Below are 15393 nucleotides of genomic sequence, written 5' to 3' on the forward strand. Positions count from 1 at the left end.
ACGTAACGCTGATGTTTGAGATGGTGCCATATGCAATGCAGAGGTTTCCAATTTGGGACGAGGTCTCCAGCTTAGGACCACTATAATTGTCTGTAAACCCCTTCCGAGGAATATCCAAAGGATTATCATAATATAACATAGTAACTTACTGACGGGCATGAGTCGTCGTCATACTTGTCAAATACAGTGATACTTTGTTCTTTAAAATTAGAGAAATATCTCAGAATCCTAATCGAGAGGCAAGAAAATATTCCAGCAAATCAAACAAACATGAACAAGAATATGTTACGGCTTTATAAGAACCCCAAATGTCCAAGATATAGAATATGTCAGAGACTCAAGAGTGCATATGACAAAGTCAAGAAATACAAAGAAGTGAGTGAGTAAAACCCCTGCTAGGTGCCACAGAATATATACATAATAAATTAACCAGATGCAGTGGCAATTGCAGGCCAAATTCGGTATGGAATCCAGCTCCGGCGTCTAGGCATAAGTTTATCTGATGATCACAAACTTGTTGGTACCATGCTTTGCCCAGTATGTCCGCAAGTCAATTGGGTCAGCAAAGTCGTAGCCTTCGGTTGCTAGTTTCTCCAATACTTTCTTGAACGCTCCCTGGCTCATTTTCCGTCCAGCAATTCTGGCTCCTCGCCGTTTGGTGCTCATAGGCAAGGGATACATAGATATAATAGTTGTGCAGCAAGCCGACTGCCATCCCCCACATCCCCATCGATAACACTGCTGATGAGTACCAGTACAAGAGCAAACTGGAATTGGTATGCCAGCTATATCCATACCAACACCATTTATCACAACATCCACATTCTTCTTGGCCACTTTTGCACGACGAACAGAGGAATTGCCATTTTCCTTTGGCACGGGACCTTTTTTTGGCTTCTTTCCTTTGGGATTTTTTGGATTAGCAGGAGCAGCCCTCTTTTTCAAAGGAGGATTAGCTTCCTTTTTTATATTCGGCTCTTCCACACCTGATTTTACATCCGTATCGGGTTGGTGTGCCGTAGTTATGGACTGGTGAGTGTCAGAAGTTTCTGCAAGAATTGAGCCATGAGAGTTTGATGGAAACATATGCAAGAACTTTTCCCGGTGATTTATCCAGCTATCTCTAACATAGTCCATGTGCGTGACAGGAGGCTCGGTAACCACACAATCCCGAGGATGGAAAGCACCATTAGGCGAAACCATTAAAGGATTATCGCATCCAGATAGGAAAGATTTCGTGTCTCGGTCGATCATAGAAGACATTAGCTGCAAACCAAGATGCCCTCTAACCGGAGGTTCATAATAACCCCAATTCCTCATGCTGTCATCGTCCATAACTTCTACTGAATGAAGGCAAAGAATATCAAATCCAATGAATCCTCAACATAATCTCATGTTAATCACTCTAGCCTTTGCAACAATCATCAACGTAACCACTTGAACTAGAAATCCCCGCTAATCAAAAAAATCAAGACACCAAATTGCTAAAAGATTTGACTGAAAAACAAATCAAAGGCGAATTAGCTGCGCAATACTTGATGGAGTGAACACCTCCCCAGCATTGCATCCAATTAACAAAACTATTCATTAATCCAAAATCACAGAAGCTAACCGTGCCAAACAAGCCAATAGAGAACACCAACCAAACACTGAAATTGAACTTATATAACTGCCTCTGAACTCTCCCAACACTAGAATTCACAAAGCAATCAAACTCAAACTAAACGGCTCAAATTCTAAGAAAAATTGGCAATCGTTGGGCAACAAAATCATGCAAGTGTTTATGTAGAGTTAAAATCGAAGCACAACCCGCATTGCAACAACGATCAAGATTCAAAAAATACCCAAAAACCCCCACAATTTGGAGAGCTGAAACACCAGTAAGATCTGGAAAGTTGAAGGAGATGAATAAACCGAAAGAAAATTCAATAAAACAACTGAAGAATCTACGGACCTCTAATTGTTCAAAATCCCATGTCGAAATTCGCAAGAGTAATCGACTAAACGCACAATTTCAACAAAAGCATCAATCTTTAGCACTTGGAACCAGATCTGAAGATGCGTAGACTGAACAGAACCAGAACAACGCTTAAAAACAAACAGAACAGAACAAATCTTAACAATAATTGGACGAGAATCCAAAATCGAGAATCAAATCTGAGAAAATATTAAGCTTCGTTGATGGGCAATCGAAACGGGGGACAGCTAATGACAATGAAACAAAAAGGTTTTTTAAATCAAATAATTAACGATATATCAAAAAATTATAACCAAGGAGCGAGCCGGAGTTTAAACCTCAGCCCCTAGTTAAATGAGGGGTCAGTTCTTCAATTACATCTTTTAACTGAATAATGCTAGAGCTAAACCAATATATCTTATAACGATATTTATAATAATTATGTTGTGAGATTTTATTATTATTTTGTGAGATTTTATATTTAATATATCATGAGATTTGATAAATTAAAATTTTGTATTAAATTTTTTATGGTGTAAAAATTGTTGTACAAATTTGATTTGTACATATAGCATTGCTCGTAATGAATAATCAAACTCTAATACTTGAAATAACATAATTGATTTTTTCACTTTGGTTCGTCCGGCTATATAAAATAAATAAGTTGGATCCAAATAGTGGATTGGTCCGTTCGGTCAAATGATGGAATATAGCGGATTACGGACTAGTCCATCCCAAATAACTAAAGTACACGTAAATCTTTTGGGTTGACCCATCTCATTATCTAAAATTAAATTAGTGTTTCTTCGACATATTTAAAATAAAATACGGGTTGACAGATCTCACCCCACCTAACACGTTTTAACATATCTGCCCATAAATAGCAATTGCTATAGGATAAATACCAAGAATGTAACTGAATTCCTTACTATAAACATAAATAAAAATCCCAGCTTCACACCAACCCAACCACATGAAATGGTCAATAGAAGCCCCATTGAATAATATGGGCCAACGAAAAATGGACCACCAATGGGCCTTGCCTAAATTTAAGGGAAAACAGTTGGATTTTGGATATATATAATATTACAAAAAGCCTAAAATCCAAATCATCAAATTACAAAGAAGCAAATCTGAATTTTAAAAAATAAAATAAATTCAAAAACTAATTGCGAGCCTCTTCCTATCCTACACCATAGAATCAGCCAAACAAATCAACAAGACATTAAATGAGGCTATAAATTTTCCTCCAAATCATATAACGACCAGGATTAATGATTTCCAAGGACCCCACCCATTCATCAACTCTATGTGGTTTGGTCCCCTAAAAGAATGCTACATAACCCGAGTATTGGTTCGGTCGATGTTGACTTCAAAATACTGTCCTGAAGCCAGAATTAATGGTCTCAATCAATTTTCATCCGGATACTGTTTGGATGAGGTAGCATCGACCGAAACCCGAGTCTTGGACCATCCCCAATTACAAATCAATTTTTAAATAATGCTCAAATCATCTCAAATACATACGTTTCTTTGTTTTTTTGTCACTTCAATTCAGAAAATCGATTACTTTGCAAAAGCAAAGTGTACAAGCAAGCAATCTTCATATTTTATCCATATTTTGGTACAAGGGATTAGGTGGGTTTGTGTGTGATTTTTGATTTAATCAATTGTTTGGTAGGAATTTTATTAAAACAAGCTAATTTAGCTTAGAAATGATAAAGTTGTTTTATAATAGGTTAACTAAACTCTCTCTCACCCTAGTATTACTTATCCTTATTTTTATCTTACACATAAATTTCATAATTACTTTTTCCCTCCAACCTAAAAATCACCCATCCAATAACATATAAATGATATTTTTGGCAAAAAAAAAAAATTAATCATTATTTAATCTTATTCCTAAAAATCAAACCAAACACAATACTATTTTCAACAAAATTTACACATCCTTATTTACCATGTCTTTTATCATTCATTTAATAATAATTCAATAATCATATCAATTGAACCAAACACTACCTAAAAAAACTTGTTGTATGTTTTTCAAGACTTGATTGATATGTATATATATATAATTTTAAAAATGATACTAAATATAAAACTGAATTATATATCTGAAACAATCGGAAAAATGATGTGCCTTAAACTTGTGCAATTTTTGCAAATGAGATGAGACGAGATGAAACACTGTTACATGATTATCTATATCATATGATATATACATACACCATGGCTTAGCTTTCTTTTAAACCACCTTTTATTTTTTTTGGTATTGGAGTAGGAAAAGACTAAAAACAAAGTAATTTATAATATTAAAAGAGACACATGCTTTTCTTTTCTTTTTTCTTTTTTAAAAAAGGCATACATACATAATACATAGAATTGAATTGTGATGAATCCACCACAATTTCTTTTCCCCCCTCTGGCCGAGTCTCTTGCAAACAGTACTATATATTTCTCTCTAAAAGAAACTATTTACTGCGTATACTATCCCGTGCGAGTGTGTTCGGCCAAGAAAGCGAAAAATAAAAAATAAAAAACTAAAGTACAAAGAAGTACTGCTGCAGTTGTCTCTGTTTGAACAAGATATCTGAGCTGTATCATCCATCCTCCACGCCATTTCAATCTGCACCGGAGAAAAAAGATGGGAGAGGTCTCATTCGTTCCACCATTTTCATTTTCAAGAAAATTTGTATACCGTTTTGTTTATGCATTGTTGTTGACTCTTTTGTTAGTGTGTGCCTGTGCGCTTTATGCAGGAAGAGAAGAAATCCGAGGAGGGAAAGAAAGAAGTAGAATTGAAGGCTGAGGAAAATAGCAAGGATAAGGTGAAATCCGAAGAGCCCAAGGCGGCGGAGCAGCCTCTTCCGCCGCCGCAAGAAATTATCTTGAAGGTTTACATGCATTGTGAAGGATGTGCAAGAAAAGTCCGCAGATGTCTCAAGGATTTTGAAGGTAATAACAATAATTAATGGATCATTGTACCCTGTTTTCTTTTCCATGGCTTTTTCTTATCTTCACCAAAGAATCAGTGTACAGTTTCCTTTGATAAAATAAGTATAATTTCCTTTGATAAAATGTAACTCAGATGGTGGATATATAGATTGCCACTTTATAGATTTTTATTTTAAACATTTATTTTGGGGGGGTTTTCCTTTGATTTTCAGGAGTGGAGGATGTGATAACAGATTGTAGGAGCAGTAAAGTGGTGGTGAAAGGTGAAAAAGCAGATCCACTCAAGGTGTTGGAGAGGGTTCAGAAGAAGAGCCACCGCCAAGTGGAGCTTATTTCACCAATCCCAAAGCCACCGCCGGAAGACAACAAGCTGAAGCCTGAAGAAGTAACAGAGGTGGCCAAATCTGAAGAGAAGAAAACAGAGGAAGAGGTTGATTTGCTATTCATTTTTCTACTTAATTTCCCTTCTTTTTTTTTTTTTTTTAACTTGATGGGTTCATATATAAATTGTTGGGTTGTTGGATTCATGTAATTTTGTGTTTGTTTTTTGGTTCCAGCCTCCGGTGGTTACGGTCTTGTTGGGGGTGTACATGCATTGTGAAGCTTGTGCTCAAGAAATCAAGAAACGTATTCAAAGAATGAAAGGTATGGTTTTTTTTATTTGCTTGATAAGTGGAAAAATGAACCAATTTTAATGGCCTGTAAAGTTTTCAAAAATGAACCCTTTTAAGCTGTGTTTGCGAAGATCAAAGATCCTTATTCTTTCCCTCTTTTTCATCTCTGAGATAATAGGAATTTGATGATTCTATCTTTATAACTTTTTTTTATATTGCAATATAATATAATATTCATTTCATTAGATTCTGTTTCAAATGCTTTAAAACTAAAGTCAGTTGATCACACTTTCTTTGTTTAATATATTATTACATTCTTGACTTGTGTACGTGGAATCTTGGGCAACCTTAGTTCCACCGTGAATTAAGAATTGTGAATCGCATCTTATAACTAACACATTCAATGTTCTCCATGTGTAAATGTAGGAGTGGAAAGTGCGGAACCGGACCTAAAGAGCTCACAAGTGACAGTAAAAGGAGTGTTCGAACCCGAAAAACTCGTCGATCACGTGTGGAAGAGAACAGGAAAACACGCCGTGATCTCGAAGGTGGAGCCTGAGATGAAACCGGAGGAGGAAGGGAAAGGAGGGGAGAAAGTCATGAAAGTGGAGGAAAGAGAAAAAGAGACCAAGAAAGTCGAAAAAGACGAAGAAAAGGAGGAGAAAAACGGCGGTGTGGCCGGAAACTCTCCCCCCGGGGCCGAACCGGGGGCAGGAGAGCCCGAGGATTCGAAAATGGAATTCAAAAGGAACGAAATATTCTTCCAGAACTACCCTCAGAACCATGAGGTCTATTATCCTCAAAGGTTTACACAAGATCACTCGTACGTTGCATATCCTGCTCCGCAGATATTCAGCGACGAGAATCCGAACGCATGTTTTGTCATGTAAACGTTGGGACTCACGAGGGGCAAAATGGGTGTTTCAGACACTATTGACATCTTGTTATGCTCTACATGTGTACCATGTGCGATGTTTGTTTACATAGTAGAAAAATGTAATTGGGAGGCGTGGAATTTTGCGAGGCATTGTATTGTACCCATCTTTGGCTTTTTTCCATATTGTAATATTTGTCACATACTATGAATAAATATTATTTAAAGTTTGTGTGGTATATATTTATCTAAGTTTTGACATCTCTTTTTCCTCCTTCACTGATGGAAATGAAGATAGCACGTGATTAATGAAACATGGGAAGATGGGTCTACTCAGTGCTGTTCATTTCTTTGTTCATGAGACTTTTTTTTTTCTTCTTTTTGAACTAATGTTCGTGAGAAATTTTAACTTGGCGTTTTGCCGGTGAGAATTTTTTTTAAAAAATTATATATATATATATATATATATATATATATATATATATATATATATACTAGCAAAAGGCACGTGTGCAACGCACGTGGTAAAATAACAAAAGTGATATTTAATATTTCAAATGGATTATACTTTAAGAGAAAAAAGAAGCTTTCAACTCTATATTGATTTTAGGCGAAAAAAATAAGAGTTAAATTTACGCATAAAAATTGAAAAATATTAAGAAAAAAACGTCACGAGTCTTTATTAAGATATGTGTTAAAGTTTCCTTTCTTTGATTTTGCGAGGAGTAGTTGGTTTCTTGTTGCTTGATGTAGTCCTTCTTTTAATTCTTTTTGTATAGTCCGCAAGAAACTCGTCATCTTCTATTTCTGTAGATGTGTTGTGTGCTTCACTTCCACCAGGATTATCTATCTTCGAAAATGAGGAGGAGGAGGAGGAGGACTTCGATAGTTCATTGTTGGCATTGTTTATCTTTCCTTTTATCAGACGTCTATGTCTTTTAGTCTGGCTACTGTTTGAATTTGGAGGACTTGGTTTTTGAAAGTTTTCAGCAATCATCGCGACCATGTTTCCATCTATTGTAACGCTCCAATCCAATTTGAAAAGAAACCTATGATTCTCTTTGTTGTGGGGGATTACGTCGTCTATGTTCTGCATCGTATTTGAGTTTCATTACATTAGATGATACGCATGCGAATGACATTGTGTGTAGACCATTCATGTCCAAAGAATAATAAATTGTTAATATCAGTTTGTATGCGAATCGGCAAACCTGATTGCGGATTTTGATAAATTCTTCAACTGGATGACTTATGAAGGATTCAACAATATGTCCAAACATAGTTATTCTTGCTACTCCAGTTCCATCTTCGATCAACACGGTGAGTCTATACCTGAGTGGTGATGTAATAGGTACATAATTATACGTAAAAGTAGGATATAATATTCAGTAGAGTTTAGAGTTAAGTACGTAGAATTAATTATTACCTTGGAACAAATTCAACGGGAACATTTGTGCAGCTAAGGCAAGACAGCCCAATTTGTGTTTTTGTAGCTGCTTTGTGGCAGTGATTGCAAGCATTGTACAATAGTGATAAGTTGTTTTCGATCTCTTTTATTGTTCCCCGAACACAGTAGTAGTTATTCTAGATTAATAAAAATAGATATTTAGATAATGTATTTATGTATTTTTATTTATGCGGCTCAATTTTTTTATGCAGATTGTTTTAGGAGCAGAAGTTGGCAGGCATAAGTTGGCGCTTTTGTTGTCCAGAATTGAAAACAGAGTTCAATGGTTTGTATGTAATCATGTATGACGGCGTGCATACGAAGCGGCAAATTCGTAATTTTCAGAGCATTGGTTTCGAAACAAAGATTACCTCAGTTAATGTGCTCCTTTGTTTGATGATTTCTTCCAGCTTTATGTCATCTGTTTCCGCAAACTTTCTATTTGTCCAAATTGTATCCACTCTATCCAAAACGTGACTCGCGTTAAACCTGGTATATAAATCTGTTATTGTAGCATTAAACAAGACCGTAGAAAAATTATTAATAACATGATAATCAGTTTTGGTTTTTTTTAAAACAAACGTAATAAAAGTTTCATTTCCATGTACACAGTAGGTGTGTAAATGTGTGAGATTTCAAATTTTGTGTGATTTGCTGTGATGCTGAAGACAAAGAGTTGTTGAAACTTTCCTTACCATGCGGTCATTTGAGCTGCTGTGGGGCATGGTGGATCCAAAATAACGTATGTTGTTGGAGTAGATTTCAATTGTGAAACGTCTAACAATGAAAGCAAATCGTTAGTTATTTGTTTGTAAGATGATAATAAGAACAATAGAGAGGTGGTGATTGTTAATATAACTTTGTGTTTGCATGGTGAGGTTGCATATAGCCACAATTTGCCATTGAGTCTCTCTGTTTTTCATCAATTGGGCTTCATTTAGGGCCATATCGTCCCAAAATCCAACTGTGATTACGTCGTACCTGTAGAAATGGTCAGTACTATAATTGTGTACCTGAAAATTTGGGAACTACAGTATAAAAAAAAAATTTGGTGTGTTTAGGCATTGTTATTCATGAATTACTGTTCATTCATGAGGACAATTTCCCTTAGATATCCAATTGTTCCAGTAAGGGGCCTCCTGAAAGTATGAAGATTTCGAACGTTCTTGACAAAGCCAATCAAATCTGCAGGCATTTTGTTAGCATGACTGAAGCATTTTATTGAAAACGTTTCGAAACAATGGTTGAGAATAAGGCTTACTTTGATACTCATTTTATTTAAGCTCGGTACTGATTTCATTAAACCTCTTGAATTCGATAGCTAGCGGCATTGTTAGTTTCATTACTTGAGTTTCTGTGACTACAGACCCTGCTTGTATAGTAAGGTCGAACTTTGGGTTGACATTAACATATGTGGAGTTGATTGGCCTGACCAACAGGTTACAAATGAAGTAGGTTGTATTGGTTTGCAGTAAGGTTTTGATTTGCGGGATAACATTTGAAAAGATAAATGCATAAATCATTGTTCCCTGCAAATGAAAAGAAAAGCAAGTGCTAACACTTTTCGGCACAAGATTATTGCAAATATGAATATGAAGTGTAATATAGTACATCGGCTAAAGTAAAAGATGGCAAAAATGAAGATAAATATTGCATTTCGATACAACCGATTGTGGTACGATGCTCGTTCGGAATAAGATATAAGTTACATACCTGCTTGTCCATTAGTATTACTTTCCTGATTGTCGTCATACTTTTCTTTGCTTTGGTTTCAGAGCCCTGTCGAAGCACAAGCGCTTCGATGACGATGTCTGATTGATTTTCCTGAAGATTATTTATCATGATAACGTTCGGTGTTTCCATTTGACTTGCTTGGTTGTGTGCAATATTTCCAATTTTGTATGTATTTGATATATATATATCTTCTGAAGTGGATATGAACAGAAAATTGTGTTAATAATCAAATTGATGAAATACGACATAAAGCACCAATTTAATATTATAAATATCATTTAATCCATAGGTTGTGGTAGATCAAGTGAAGCGTCCAGTAATAGGTAACGTTTGGATACATCATTAGAGGGCAATGATTTCAAGTAATTAAAGATGATGTATCTATTTGGTTTCTCATATATCGGATCTTTGTTTGTGTCTTTCATCTGCACAATGCTATGTGTGTTTTTATAAAAAGACTAAAGTTCATGCATATTTTTCATTATTTTTCATTAGTGTTAAATATATGTTTTAACATAAGAGGAAAAAAATAATAATTTAATATAAGCATGCATACAATTAGGATACACGGTATTAAAAATATTGAGATGTGACGCCTCATAAATTTATATATATATATATATATATATATATATATATTTCAAATTAAAATAAATGTATCGTTGTTAACTAAATTAAAGAAATATAGCAACACAAATCATCCGTTTAATTATACAAAAAATTATTTAAGTCATATGTAGGTTAATTATTATCTTACATTTCGACACATTTAAGTAGAGTGAATTGTTTAATGTGTGTGTGACGCTAAATTTAAGTGAATTCATTTGCATATTTAAAAATAGTATAAAATAATATATATATTCGTAAAAAAAGAGTTTAAACACAAAAACAGAAAACAAAATACATGTCAATAGATGGTTATTTGAAAATGAGGTGTTATTTTAATAAATTACCAACATATAGAAGTAGTTTTTTTATTAAATGTGAAATAATGTGAAATAATATCGATTGATTGTTATCATTTATTTTCAATTTAAAATAATAATATTTTGGTGAATGTAAATTTTGCGGTTAATTTTTATGAAACCTATTTTAATTTGTCACGTTAACTCATGGTTTATTGAGAGTTAAAAAATTATTAATATTGGTATATGTGTAGAATGATGTCTTTGAATGTTTAATTGTATGTGCATTGTAAATTTTAGAAAAATGCATTACGTTTATAAAGTTTAAGTACATATAATTTTCTAATATAATACGTAGTATTTGGTAACTGAATACAATTTTTTTAAATAAAAACCCCTTAAAAATTTTTGTGTGACGGAAAAAAATACGAACTCTCATTTTATGTCGCGATGAAACATAAAGTTGGTTAACCAATCGTACAAAGTGGATGAGATACGTATAAAAATGTGTTTCATTCATCTTAGCCCATGATAATATTTTTATTATCTAAATTTGTCCTTTCTATTTTACTTTTCTAAGTTTTCAATGGGGTAGTAAGCATGTGTGTGTATTGCAAATATTAAATTTTGATAGTTTTCACCAAATGCTATGAATATATTAATTAAGTAACAAATGATATATGTAGTTCAAAAGGAATACATATGATTATTATAAATAATTTATCTTAATTAATTAAAAAATTTCTAAAAATATTGTTAATTAATCAGGTACTTTTCAATAATTAATGTATTGCGTTGACATCATTTTTATTTCGAGAGTTAGTGATTGAATACTCATGAGATATTATTGGAAATTTTGTATGTCTTTAGTTCCAATAATAGTATTCAATAAGTTAAAATATGAAATGAAATTTCTTTTTGAAAATAAGAAGCATTCAAGAAATTAAAAAAATATGTGGTAATTGATATCTAATTGCAATTTACAATGAAATAATATTTCAGATTCCGGCTTTTTTCCCAGAAGTCTTGCCAGCAGATTTAGTGTTTTTGGGATTTGTATTGACCTTGTTTTTTCACAATAAAATAAAATGAAACTGATATTCCTAATACTCTAAAAAAGTAATTGATATGATACCTCAAATTAATCTTCCTCTCTTTGTCAGCACTAATTGATGACAAATATACCGCTGGTCATCGCTATCGACCAACTTACTTTCCAACTGATTCAAATTGAAGGCCTAAAGCACGGATAAATCTTTGGCCGAAGGGCACCCCACATAACTTTTAATCACTCTTTTCTTATGCTGTGAATAAACATGGTGATGGCCAGCATCACAACTTTCGCACATGAACATTTGATGGTCAAAGCACCGAACTTATGCTGCTCGATTTCTGCAAGACTCGCACACAAGAGTTTGGGGATGCCGATAGGAAAGAGCATTGGCTGAGTGAACCTTTGCATCACAAGAGAGGCAAAGATGTGTTGCATCTGCCATACAGTACACTATTGGCCTCAAAGACTTGCAATACTTTTTCGAGGTCTAAATCAACCATGGGAAGATGTGACTGTTTCTGTAGCTAGAATTATGTTTCGATTTTACCAGAATAGACAAAAGTCTAAAAAATCCACCAAGTATTGGAAAAATAAAGGAACCATTAAGCAGATAAAGATAAGCTATTAAACCAAGATCTGAAATCAAGAAAATGGGGAAATCTAATCATAATCAAGTGAGACTACATATCATATGAGAAACTGTAGTAATCCAGATTCCATTTTAAGATAATAATATGTTAAACATGATTAAGGGTTAGTAATTAACCAATTTCGGAGTGTAATTGGACATTAGAAGGAAATTTGGGCTTTTGACTTTGGGCCGGATCGAAAGCTCCGATCCCATCCACTTCGGAAGCCGATCGGAAGCACAGAGATCGGAAGCTCCGATCCAGGAATGGAAGTTCCGATCTCCAGCTGCCAGCAATGCTCGATGACTCAGCCGTGAGTTTTGACAAGTGTCGAACGGAGGGCAGATCGGAAGCTCCGATCGTCGGATCGGAAGCTCCGATCGTCGGATCGGAAGTTCCGATCCTGGCATGTCAAGCATGCACGCAGTGAGCTGGATCGGAAGCTCCGATTTCGAAATCGGAAGTTCCGATCCTGGCCGGAAATTTTGCCTATAAATAGGGCTTGTCTAATTTCATTTGAATTACGAATTCCCTAGTTTCTTTCTTTAGTTATATAGTGTGAGATATACACTTGAGGGCCCTATCGGTTATAATAGAGGTTCTGGAATAACCAAGTTGTAGTTATAGTCATCCGGGACTAGCGACTCCAAAGGGCTTACTACGGACGAAGGTATGGTCTGAGAATCTATTTAAAGTTTTGGGAGTACTTATTAGCTTAGTAAAGGCTTATAGAACTTGTGTAGTGATACGGTGAACTTTTGAATATAGGCTTGAAACCTAGGATCCTACTATAGTTGAACTAGCCTAGAGGTACGTACACATTGACTGAGATTGCCAGCGAGTATACATGTTTATATGTTGCATTTATTTGGCATTATTATATGGCATGAAATATGATTTATCGCTTTCATTTTTCATATGTCATGTGCATATACACGTTGAGCCTATACCTTGTTATACCTAATTATAGAGCCGCTCAGCTCTATATTCGATAGTCTGTCACTGAGAGTACCGCGACGGCGGGGGCATTTATGAATTTTTGGATGACCTTTTACCAGTCATCATGTTGCATGCATTATATACATATGTTTACTCATGTTTATGTACTGGGCGTTAGCGCTCACGTCCTAGTTGTTATCTTGGACACCCTATTCCATGGGGCAGGTCGCAGGATGGACGAAGCCGGTAGTTCGAGGCAGGACTAGGGAGCCGGAGCTTGTCAGGAGATTTTATACAGCAGGATTTGTTTTAGCTATAATCATGTTTTAAGACTGTTTACGTTAAGTTCTTCGATATGGTTGTATCACTACAGATTTAAGCCTGAAATTGTTTTACTAAGCTGATATGTAAATCTTGGATTATGTTTCCGCACGTTTTACTCTGTTAAGCGTTATTGCTTTATTAAGTTTAATGCATGCTATTAGTTGCCAGTTAGTAGGTGATACTATGCAGGGTCACTACATTTTTGGTATCAGAGAATGCTTAGATTTTGGGATTAGTACTTGGGATTTAGTTTAGACTTGAGTAATTTTTGTGCATTTGGGATTTTAATGTGCAATTCTTTTCAGGATATGACTGACGAAAGTCACGGTAGTGTTGGCCAGGGAGGTGGTCATCATCATCGTCACCACCACCATCATGATGATCAACATCGTCATCATGAGGGTAAACATCGCTACTCTATCAATAAATTCATGCAAGTAGGACCGAAACCTTTCTTGGAAGGCGAGAATCTTGAGCAAGCAAGAAGTTGGATGTCTAAACTCGAGAGTACTTTTCGTGCTTTCGATTTCACTGAGGATTAGAAATTGGAAGTTCTAGAATTTGTTCTAGAGGATCGAGCACGTTTTTTGTGGGATGCCAAAGCTGCTCAGGCACGTATTGAGAGAGGACATGTGACTTGGGGGGATTTCTGTCAGCAGTTTCAGAAACTGTATTTTCCTCCAACTGTTCGTCTGGAATGATCTATGGAGTTTCTGACTCTGAGGCAAGGATCAATGACTATTGATCAATATCAGCAACGATTTCTTGATCTGCTACCTTTCAGTACTCCTCATATCAGTGACAGTGATGCATCGAAGTATGATATCTTTCTACAAGGTCTGAATCAAGATATCTACTCACAAGTTGTCGTCTGTGATGATCCAACATCTTATGAGACTTTGGTGAACCGTTGCCGTCTGGTGGAGACCAGCAACAGGAGGGCATAGTTGATGATGCCAGGACAGTCTAGTGGATCTGTTGAGCCTAGAGCTCAATCTGTTGTGCAATCTGGAAATATATCTTCTTCTACTCCTACTACTTCATCTGGTTCTCGCGGTTCATGAGGTATGTTCCGTTTTGGGAAGAAGAAGAAGAAGGAGGAGTTTTGTAGCCATTGTGGAGGGAAGCATCCTGCAGCTTCATGTCGGAGAGCTACTGGTGCTTGTTATATTTGCGGTCAGCAGGGACATTTGCGGAGAGATTGTCCTCAGCACATGGGTTCTGCTAGTGGATCGGGATCACAGGTTGGATCTCAGGCTTTTACTTTTCCATGACAGCAGCCAGCACCACAGAGTTCTTCTGGGTACTGTCCACAGTCTCAAGGGCAGGTATTTGCTCTGTCTCAAGAACAGGCTACTGAGGGAAGCGATCGCATGTTGGCAGGTACCTTTTTGTTATGTGGTATTCCTGCACTTGTCTTAATTGATACTGGAGCATCGCATTCCTTTATTTCTAGTCGTTTTGTTAAGAGACATAGATTACCTTATGTATCATTAGATATGAATTTAGTTGTACCTACTCCGTTGGAGCAAGAGATAGCAACTAAGCGTCTAGTGATGGGTTGCCTTCTAGAGTTTGAGGGTAATACGTTATTGGCTAATTTGATGATATTAGCGATGAAAGATTTTGACTTTATTTTGGGAATAGATATGCTGACTTTGTATCACGCTACTGTGGATTGTTATCAGCGTCTGGTACAGTTTCATCCTGCTGAGGGTGATAGCTGGTATTTTTATGGTGAGGGTGCGCGACCTCCGATGCCACTAGTTTCGGCTCTGAAGGCATGTCATGTCTTGGAGTCAGGTGGGGAGGGCTACCTCATCTATGCAGTTGATATGTCCATGAGTAGTACGGGTATTGATCAGTTACCGATGGTCAGTGAGTTTCTTGATGTATTCCCTGATAAGATTCTTGGTTTTCCTCCGGTTCGAGAGGTTGAATTTGGTATTGATCTAGTA

The 15393-nt window shown here is 35.8% G+C and overlaps 3 protein-coding genes across 5 annotated transcripts; 1 reads left to right on the top strand and 2 right to left on the bottom strand.

Annotated features, from left to right (window-relative positions):
- Positions 1-273: 273 nt before the first annotated feature.
- On the bottom strand, positions 274-2295 carry LOC140890422 (protein BASIC PENTACYSTEINE1-like). Of its 3 annotated transcripts, none has more exons than XM_073298209.1 (2): positions 1955-2295; positions 274-1340 (listed from the first exon to the last, which is right to left on the bottom strand). In XM_073298209.1, exon 2 carries the CDS (start codon positions 1333-1335, stop codon positions 496-498), a length of 840 nt encoding a protein of 279 aa, XP_073154310.1. In that variant the 5' UTR covers positions 1336-1340; positions 1955-2295; the 3' UTR covers positions 274-495. The 3 variants fall into 3 exon arrangements, with proteins under 3 accessions (XP_073154310.1, XP_073154301.1, XP_073154292.1); XM_073298200.1 differs by having other exon boundaries at positions 274-1497; positions 1955-2294; XM_073298191.1 differs by having other exon boundaries at positions 274-1343; positions 1955-2293.
- A 2077-nt stretch (positions 2296-4372) lies between these two features.
- LOC140875124 (heavy metal-associated isoprenylated plant protein 7-like) lies at positions 4373-6626 on the top strand. Its single transcript, XM_073278676.1, has 5 exons — positions 4373-4613; positions 4720-4915; positions 5128-5345; positions 5473-5560; positions 5956-6626. The coding sequence occupies exons 1-5, from the start codon at positions 4605-4607 to the stop codon at positions 6417-6419; spliced, it is 975 nt and encodes a 324-aa protein (XP_073134777.1). The 5' UTR covers positions 4373-4604; the 3' UTR covers positions 6420-6626.
- A 471-nt stretch (positions 6627-7097) lies between these two features.
- Positions 7098-9692, bottom strand: LOC140868530 (replication protein A 70 kDa DNA-binding subunit B-like). The gene is made up of 9 exons (XM_073272925.1): positions 9564-9692; positions 9156-9379; positions 8933-9058; positions 8710-8831; positions 8546-8627; positions 8222-8339; positions 7830-7987; positions 7615-7735; positions 7098-7493 (listed from the first exon to the last, which is right to left on the bottom strand). The coding sequence occupies exons 1-9, from the start codon at positions 9690-9692 to the stop codon at positions 7098-7100; spliced, it is 1476 nt and encodes a 491-aa protein (XP_073129026.1).
- Positions 9693-15393: the final 5701 nt, after the last annotated feature.

This window comes from Henckelia pumila, chromosome 1 (assembly GCF_033568475.1).
Source record: "Henckelia pumila isolate YLH828 chromosome 1, ASM3356847v2, whole genome shotgun sequence".
Taxonomy (NCBI): domain Eukaryota; kingdom Viridiplantae; phylum Streptophyta; class Magnoliopsida; order Lamiales; family Gesneriaceae; genus Henckelia; species Henckelia pumila.

Coding starts and splice junctions, on each gene's coding strand:
- LOC140890422 (XM_073298209.1), bottom strand. CDS start 1,335: ATGGACGATGACAGCATGAGGAATTGGGGTTATTATGAACCTCCGGTT.
- LOC140875124 (XM_073278676.1), top strand. Junction 4,916..5,127: donor ATGTCTCAAGGATTTTGAAG/GTAATAACAATA, acceptor TTTGATTTTCAG/GAGTGGAGGATGTGATAACA. Junction 5,561..5,955: donor ACGTATTCAAAGAATGAAAG/GTATGGTTTTTT, acceptor GTGTAAATGTAG/GAGTGGAAAGTGCGGAACCG.
- LOC140868530 (XM_073272925.1), bottom strand. CDS start 9,692: ATGATAAATAATCTTCAGGAAAATCAATCAGACATCGTCATCGAAGCG. Junction 9,059..9,155: donor CTAGCTATCGAATTCAAGAG/GTTTAATGAAAT, acceptor AAAATGCTTCAG/TCATGCTAACAAAATGCCTG. Junction 8,340..8,545: donor GCAGCTCAAATGACCGCATG/GTAAGGAAAGTT, acceptor TTTATATACCAG/GTTTAACGCGAGTCACGTTT.